Source organism: Azolla caroliniana, unplaced genomic scaffold (assembly GCF_043228905.1).
Source record: "Azolla caroliniana isolate FFs.n. ecotype wild unplaced genomic scaffold, voAzoCaro1.0.p SCAF_2, whole genome shotgun sequence".
Classification (NCBI taxonomy): domain Eukaryota; kingdom Viridiplantae; phylum Streptophyta; class Polypodiopsida; order Salviniales; family Salviniaceae; genus Azolla; species Azolla caroliniana.
In genome coordinates, this window is record NW_028230437.1 from 16941435 (window position 1) to 16950786 (window position 9352).

Genomic DNA, 9352 nt, shown 5'->3' on the forward strand with positions numbered 1-9352 from the left:
ATATGTATGAAGATGACTCCTAGAGTAAAGAAGAGTTAAAAACTCAATTCTTTCAAGCACCTTAGAATACCCTACTCATTCACCTGTGTCAGTTTCAGTTGCAGTTGGTTCCAGTGAGATATAAACAAGATACAAGCACCTTAGTATACCCTACTCGTTCACCTGTGTCAGTTTCAGTTGCAGTTGGTGTCAGTGAGATATAAACGAGATACATGCAGTTGGTTCCGATCAATGGACAGATTGAATCACCTATCCAAAATTTACTTCAGTGATTATATATTTAACAGAAGAAAAAGCTTCTGTAACAGTCAGACGATAATAAGAAGTCGCAGCAAAAAAGAAATATTAACCTTATTGTTCAAATACTTACCACAAGATCTTTTGTGTACATGTGATATAAATCACCAGGCTAGAATAAACAAGCTCAAGTATGTGAATGAGCAAAAGACCATCAAAAAGTTTACAATCTGTTTCAGTTTTCATTGATTTGTGACTCTCTTTGGACTTCAGCTTATTTGATGCCCCTTATGGTTCACACATGTATCCTTACATATGACAGGAAGTACTCCCATGTAAATATATATCCAGCTAACAATAACCATATAGTCATTTGACATATCCTAATCTGCATATTATTTGCTCTTTGTAGAAAGGGATTTACAATTGGGGTGCAAATTTTGTGGACATTTTTTCATGTCGATTTATAACCATATGCGTGTGGCAATCATCTGATGCGATCTTGCAGATCCGAAATCAGGTTTGTAGCAAGTGTTGTAAGCTTTCTTCCAGTCTGCCCAGCTAAAGTCTTCAAGGAGGACATGTCCTGGGAGGCCTTTAGAATTGCAAAAACAAAATGTGAAGTTGTAAGACATAAAATACTGAAAGTGATACTTTTGAGTAAATTATTAAGAGAAACGTAATTTTAACTCCCTAATATTTGGCATATATTTGTTTTCAAAAAATACTGCAGCACTCCTCAGGTTCTTGTACAAAACCAAAATGCTATACAAGTAATAACCAATTTTGCTTCTGATTAGCAAAACTATACACTGATCAATTAATTATTAGCCAAACTAATTAATCAGATTATTACTCAGTAATGAGGGGCAAACTGATTTTTATAAATATCAGCACATTCTCTGATAATTACTTAAACTAATTAGCCAGATTTTAGAATAGATTAGATAATGCATTATTCTAAACAAGGTTTTTTGTGATCATTTTTGGAAATGAGGGGTATTGTCATGAACATTTAGAATGTACCTGAAAACTAATCCGTGTAATCAATTCGCTAGCGGTTAAATCAACGGATGAATTGGATGCTCCCTCCTTGCGCTCAAAAAAGTCTGCACTTGATATGGAGGATGAATTCTACAAGAGAAGAAAAAATCATTCTTGAAATGGACAAATAATGAAAATGGAGGATGAGTTCTACAAGAAGAAGAAAAAACCAGAAACAAAATATAGCATTGCTTGAAATGGACAAATAATGAAAATAGATAATGTGAAAATATACCGCAAACTTTTGCAACCGCACTTGACTGTCAGCATCTACTGCCTTATCCTCCCCGAAAAACTGAGAAGATGATATCGATTTCGCATTTGCAAATTTCTTCTGAGCTTCGTCACTTTCTTCGATCTGATGGAATTTTATATGACCAAAATTTAGTTCAGGCAATACAGAGCAAGTCAAAATACATATGGGGTCTTCCAAAACACATGAGGATTTGGTTTTACTCACATTAATTGCCAGTACTGGCATGTATCTTTCATATCAAAGAAAGATCCATGAATCCCATTAAGGTTTAAAAGCAATATGAAAGAAAAGTACTGAATTTCAGGCATATAATTAGGATGTAAATGAGAATGGAAAAATAAAACAGACATTCCACTTCATAAGTAAAAAAGAGAGAATTTTGATTATCGTTATTGCCCTGAAAAGTTCTTTAGAACGAGAAAAATGTACGGGAATATTCAAACATAGTTTTTACAATTTTAAGAGTACACATAAAGCTATGAAAATGCATTGAAGGTGGTTCATACAGCTATGAAAATGTACGGGAATATTCAAACATAGTTTTTAAAATTTTAAGAGTACACATAAAGCTATGAAAATGCATTGAGAGGTGGTTCAAACAGCTGTGAAAACGTACAGGAATATTCAAACATAGTTTTTACAATTTTAAGAGTACACATAAAGCTATGAAAATGCATTGAGAGGTGGTTCATACAAATAGATTATATATGCTAACCATCTAAACATTTTAAAACAATGAACATCCACAAGGAAGATCCATTAGTTGGAATTAATAGTTGTGCATTCTAAACGCAAATTCATCTGATGATCTATCACATTGGACAATCCAGGAAAACTTACATACATGTTAAAATTGCAACTTCTCTTACCTGCAACTTAGATCGGCTAGAACTGTTCGTTTTACGGGAAACTGCAGAACTGCTGAAATCTGTGAAGAAATCTCCTCCTGCTGGCGGAGCTAAAACATGTCCAGAAGTAACATCATTCTTGCTCTCTGTATCAGGATCTAATTCCAAATAAGCAAATCTGGATACATGAGATGCTGGCTGCATCACTGAAGAAGGTGGAGGCGGCACAGGCTCAGGAGGAAGTTCAGCAGGTTTCTGGTCATATATGTTTTCATTTCCCTACATATGAACCAGTTTCAAGTGATGATCTAAAAAACTATAGAAAGACAAATCAATTAACCAGTATAGTTATGAAGAGTCTAGTAGACATGTTTACTTTAGATGTTAACTTCCTGACACCTAAACCACCACCTAATTTTGCCCCAGTCTTCTTGACCCCAATAGATGTGGGTTTCCGTATGGTATGCTGAGCTTGAGTGATAGGAGTGGTTGTGGTTTTAGGCACATCTACCATTAAATAATCTGAATCCACAGTATCTACAGCAGAATCTGCCTCTGAACTCTTCTCAACTGGAATCTCTTTGAAATTGAAACCTGTTGGAGAGTCAGGCATCGAAGCAGAAAATGAAGGGGACTCTACAGCACTTTTTGCGACATCCTTAGCAAGTAGCTGCCTGTAAAGTACAGCTGCACGAGAGGTATATTTGGACTCAATTTTCCCACCCTCAGTCCATCCATGTTGCTTAAAAAAAGCCCCTGCTCTGGCATTGCCACCAATAGACATCAGTTTCAACTGGTCTTGATTCCAAGAATCAAGATTTGTGGACCTGCAGTTAAACCCAACCATTAAGCAACATACCATTGAGCATGGTTGAAACAGTTTGCAATGTTGCCAATGGATTAAAATTTGAAGATCAATTACCGCACAAATGTAATATGAACACCAAGACTCCGGTGAAGTGCTGAACAATCAAGACAAATGAGAACGCCATATGTTACAGATGCCCATGATGGGTTCTTTGCATTACAATCAAAGCAAACCTGTAAAATATCACACATCATAATTGGAGTTTAATAATGAAAAAGTGAATGCATCTATTCATACATAAATATGGGTATATGCCCATGTACACGTGCACTTTTTGCATGTATCTGTATTATCATATATGCAAATGTGAAATGAAATTGTGTTATCTATCTCCTTAGGACATGATTGAATTTGATCATGTGGATACCAAATCAAATGAACTGAGCCAACATTTCACAAAATATTTTGGAACAATTATGAAATGAACATTTTTGAAAGAGGATAAATACAAAACATGAGCACTAGTCTCTCTCTCTTTGTTGAAACTGGTTCCTGAATATGAATCAAGGCTCTTATCAATTGTTCACGTGCTAGTTGAGGCCTATTTCCAATCCTCTCATACAGTAGTGTTTGTTGCTCTGTTCATTGCTTGTATTGGCATCTCTTTCTTAGTTTTAAAGTTTCTCATATCAATATTATTATCATGTTTTGATGCCCAAAGTGACCATCCTAGTATTTGAACTGATGGCCCAGTTTTAAGGTCTTATATTTTTGTGTTTGGTACACCATAAAAGAACTGGCTACCTAATAAAATGGCAAGATAAATATGCACGTCCTCCACTTTATATAAACCTTTCTACTCTTATTCTTACATTGAAATTATCATATCATAATCATTAAAGAATTTGTCAGCAATTTTAGCTCCTTATACATTTTTCTCTTGTTCAGCTAGCTTTTATCTATCACCCTCCTGAAAATTTTGGTTTCAAGGCTTCAAAGACTATGATGTGACACAAAAATAAGATGAAGCTTCCAAATGTTGAGCAAAGACATTACTAATTAGAGGCAAAGACTATGATGTAAAGCTCCCTGATGTTGAGCAGGGATGGGACTCTTCATCATAGATAATCAGATTATGAGATGAGGATGAGGATATGGAACTCCCATCGGGAGAGTGATGATGATGATCCATTTCTCTTCTGATTGTTCACATTATATATTTGCATAAATGGTGCACCATCAACATACATTTTTTTGAGTTGTTTTCATTTTCATTTTCTAGTTGAGATGCGCTCCTCCACTGACATACACTCACTGCTAGAAGGACACTTAACTTTTGGTTGGATCATATTCCACCAGGACACATATCCAGATTGGCTTTTAACTTTTGCCCCATGAAACATGTACACAGTTTGCAAATATAATGTAGGCTTTTGAAATTTACTCTGTTCGAATCCATTCTCTCCAAATGAGCTATTGTGCCTCAAACTCAGACAGTGCAGATCATAAAATCAGATTTTGTTACAGATTTGCATGTTGGAGCACATGGCAGTTTACAGCTAAATTTGGATAAGATGCACTTCTCCACTGACTTACACTCACTGCTAGAAAGGTAATTACCTTTTGGCTGTCATATTCCACCAGGACGCATATCCAGATCGGATTTCAACTCATACCTCATGAAACATGTAGAGTTCCCATTTGCGGAATAATAAAATGCTGGGCCAGTAGGGCTCCCGGTAATAGTTATGCTCTCCTTCAACTGATTTTATGCTTCAATAAAATGAGCAATAAAATGTGCTACTGCTTGCCTCTGATAATCAGCCATCTGTTAGGAAGCATCAGATGGGTTACATTACCATAGGAGTCCAAAGGTTTTCAAGATAATGATTTATTACAAAGTTTAAGGTGCTAAGAACTTTAGAGAGTGCTATCTATCTGGTGACTACATGAAAAAAAAAAGTCATAAATCAATATCAATGATCCAATATTAACCTTTAGCCCGTCTCCCAGAACTCTACCCCTTTTCCAGCCACAAGAGGGTAACAATTTTGGTGGTTGTTGGTTCTCAGCATATTTTGTCACCAATGTGAATATCAATGTGATGGTCTAACCTAAGGGAATAAACCAGCTGATTGAGTCTGCCATCAATATCATATCGACAATTCACCCAATTATGTAAGAGGATACCAGCTAGTGGATGTCATTGCTGCCATCAATAAGCTCCACCAGCTAAATTGTTATGAATGCTAAAATTCAGAGTTTCCTTTCTTGTCTGACTTCTGCTTATGTCCACATCCAAATTTGACTATCATTTATACTCCCATGTACTCCTCCAGGGTCCATTCGCCCTTTGTGCTAAATTTGGAACGGCGGCCAACAACCAAAGCACATTTTGCAGCACCAAGTCGTTAAATAATTATTCAAAGTGACTCAAAATGACCATGGGTTGAGATTTGGAACAATATCTTTTCCCGAGGTACAATTTCACAATTGGAAATTACCAAGCTTTTGAAGCATGTGCAATACCTCTAAAACTAAAAATGTATTGTAATTAAAGAGCTACTAGATAATTCCATATCTCTTTCATCTTCCGTAAACCCACCACATGGAGATATTATCATATTGAGTTTATAAGCTCCAACTCTATCCCTATGATAATTCAAATTATTTATCATCAAATATTCGTGATTCTTCTCCATTGAAGAATGGTAATGTTCATACTCATACGTACTTAATTACTAAATAGTTTGACCAAACAAGGTGAGAAAGAAAAAACAGAGATTTAAATATACTTTGCATGATTATATTAACATCAATACAATTATTAGCACTGATGTCCTTAATAAACCAAGACCAAGACTTCTAAATGATAAGTTTACAATGTTATAGACGCTCATACAAATGAAAGAATTCTAAAGAAGAGGGCATCAATACTTGTAGTAGCATTCTTATATCAAGAAGCCAAGATCCCTGTAGATAACCTAATCCAAGAATCTACTCGGCTTAAAACAAATGTACAGTTTATCTATGCCCATGAGATCTTGCTCCCATTGCTCGCACACATTTTTAATACATATAGCTATGTGTGAAGGCTTCCCAACTAGATGGACAGAACATACCATTGTGCCAATCCTCAAGAGTAGAGACCCCATGATGCCGAGCAGCTATACGACAATCATGATTGGGCATTACTTGGCTAAACTATATGGTTCGATCCTAGAGTCAGAATCGAGTATATGGGCAGAACAAAATGGCTGCCATTCAGCTGGACAGGCAGGCTTTCGAAAGGGGTTCACAACTTTGGATCACATATTGACCCGCCAAGCCCTTAAGCAGGAGGGCAAAGCCAATAATACGAGGATTTATTGTTGCTTTGTGGACTTCCAAAAAGTCTTTGACACTGTGCAGTGCGCTCAGCTTATGCAACACCTAAAAGCCCTTGGTGTCCCTACAGATATGCAATTGGGAATATATGCACCATATGAATCTGTGTCAGGAAAAGTGCCGTCTCTTACTAATGCTACAAGTCAATCAAGGGCTACACAAATGGGCTCCCGACCAGGACATAACAAAGGGTATTACAATAGATCGGGCAATAGCAATTTGTTGTGCATGTAAGCCCCGCCCCATGGACTACGATCTCACCACCCTTGTCATCGACAAATAAAGGCCATTATTCTTTCTCCTCCACATTTATTCCACAATCTCGCCTCTCCATATTTCTATTTTGAATCTTTAAGGCAATTTGCACCTTATGCTTTGGCATATACCTGCATATTGTTTTGTAATTTATAAATTTGTACACTTTATTGACTAGAATAAATTGAGAATGACATTAACGAAGTAGCTACAAATGAATTTATAATGTTTGAATGTGAATCGTACAGTATAAATAAATATGGGTCGAATTCGCCATTTCCTATGGGTCATGAAATGGTTTGTTCCTCCATTTTTTCACCATTTTCATTTCTACAATGGTGGAAAACTTGGACAATGAGTACAGGTGCAGTTCTAAGAACGACAAACATAATTGTGTAGTCTGACACTCCTGTAAATTTGACTTTGCTCTATGGGTGGGAACTTGGCGACAATTTGGGAAGGACTTCAGGCATGATGATTGCCCACATGTTACAGAGCAAAGGCACTATTATGACCAGTGACTTTTATCCAACAAATTTGTAGCTCCCAAAACAAAGGTACCCCATAGTTGCACTTGCGCCATCCAAATTGTTGACAATAATAGAGAGATGCTCATTGTTAGCATTCTTAAGCACCCCATGATATAATCTGGCTTGAGGTAGAATAGAAGGAATCATTCAGACCAGTGACTTGTATCCAACAAATTTGTAGCTCTCAAAACAAAGATACTCAAGATTTGCGCTTATGCCATCCAAATTGTTGACAAAATAGGGAGATACTCATTTCAATATAGCTGGGAGTGTCCACAATTGAGACATGACCATGGTTAAGAAAAGATCAATCCAGGCTTATAGTATTAAATTGATTATGACAGAACAAGGACCACCACCACACTGCAGCTCGGTAGGAAGATGGTCTTCTATGAGAATTTTGGCATGATGAATTTATCTGCAGGCCCTCTTATATGGATACACATCAATGACAAGCATTCCATAGTGTACAGGCTAGATTAGCACCTCTTCACATCAATTCAACACATGCAGATATACACACAAAGCTATGAAGGAACAGCACTACCAACTGTTACATCCAGACATGAAGTCAGACAAAACTATGTTTGCAATTATAATGGTTTTTTATGAAATAACTAGCAGATGCTAGTTGCATCTTCACATAAGTCTTTGGCCCAATCTGCAAGGTAATTTAATACAAGACTAACAATGCTTGGGATTGATCTTGCAGGAAATCAAGAGACATAGAGAGAAGTTGACGGACAACTTTTCAGCCCATTAACCACATGAGAAAGGAACTCTCACAACCATCTTTGGCAGCAGCATCCCTCCCTCAACTATTTAGTGCTACACAAGTAGGTCCTCAACAACATAATTTTGAAGGGGCTACATTCAGTAGGGCTGACATTTTCTGTGCAAGTAGGCCACATACCCAGCACCCTTGTTACCAGCGGATCAAATTCATAATGATCCAACACCAAAGTTGCTCTCCTTCCATCTTGAATTAGAAAATGTTAAAAATACATTGTGATGCCGAGGTTTTTGAGCTCTATACAACTTGGACCGATATCCGATCTAAATAACTGCACTGATCATGCCCGAACCAAATTAACTAGAATCATGACTAAGCTCAAACAAATTCATCCAAACAAACAAGAAAAAATTCAGGGAAATTCATGTATAAGACGTCAAAAACTCTGGTTCCACATACTTGCTTACACACATAAATACGTGAAGTCACCACCTCTTTTCCTTGAAGCGGATAAATGTTTGTATTAGGAAATAACCAGTCTTGTTCGCTGCATCATTCCTTTGTTCTAGGAGGACCAAACGTATCTTTGATCCGTTTAGCAGCGACATCAGTTCATGAAGGGGGAGAGGAAACAGAGGTACATGAAAACGACAAACTTTTGGAGATCTAAGGAAGAAGAACAAGAAAGAGAAGAGAAAGCGCGAAACAGATGAGGAAAAATACCTTGTTTTCAGGCTTAGACTTGATCTTTCGAAAGAGCGAGTCGCGATCGAAGACATCTTCTGTACCCATTGCACAGACACACGAGAAAGAGAGAGAGAGAGAGAGAAAGAAAGAAAGACTTAGTTTTAAAAAAACAAAAAGAATGTCTCAATAAGAAGACGAAGATGAAGATGAAGATGAAAAGAGGAGAGAGAGAGAGAGAGAGAGAGAGAAAGATAGATTATATTATCGTCTTCGGAGATCAAATATCACCTACGAAACCAAAAATATTACATTTCATGTAATACGTGTGAAAGTGAGTAGCGACTCTCAATGTTCAAGAACTTTACTAACAATCATCGAGAGTGCACATCGTGGTTGTGAGAGAAATTCATGCACAGATTGGGCTTTGATCGAATATGTGTGGAAAGCATGGTCGAATATGATCAAAGTTAGAGCATTGTATCAAAGTGTGATACTCGAACTTGTTTGGGGGCAAAGTGTGCATAGTCGACCACTCTCATCACTTGTGCCTCAATGCCCCATCTCACA

The 9352-nt window shown here is 37.0% G+C and overlaps 1 protein-coding gene across 1 annotated transcript; it reads right to left on the reverse strand.

Annotated features, from left to right (window-relative positions):
* Positions 1-331: 331 nt before the first annotated feature.
* LOC147867442 (putative ADP-ribosylation factor GTPase-activating protein AGD9) lies at positions 332-8933 on the reverse strand. The gene is made up of 7 exons (XM_087315226.1): positions 8822-8933; positions 3308-3426; positions 2762-3212; positions 2407-2664; positions 1517-1639; positions 1264-1371; positions 332-832 (listed from the first exon to the last, which is right to left on the reverse strand). The coding sequence occupies exons 1-7, from the start codon at positions 8888-8890 to the stop codon at positions 725-727; spliced, it is 1236 nt and encodes a 411-aa protein (XP_087171352.1). The 5' UTR covers positions 8891-8933; the 3' UTR covers positions 332-724.
* Positions 8934-9352: the final 419 nt, after the last annotated feature.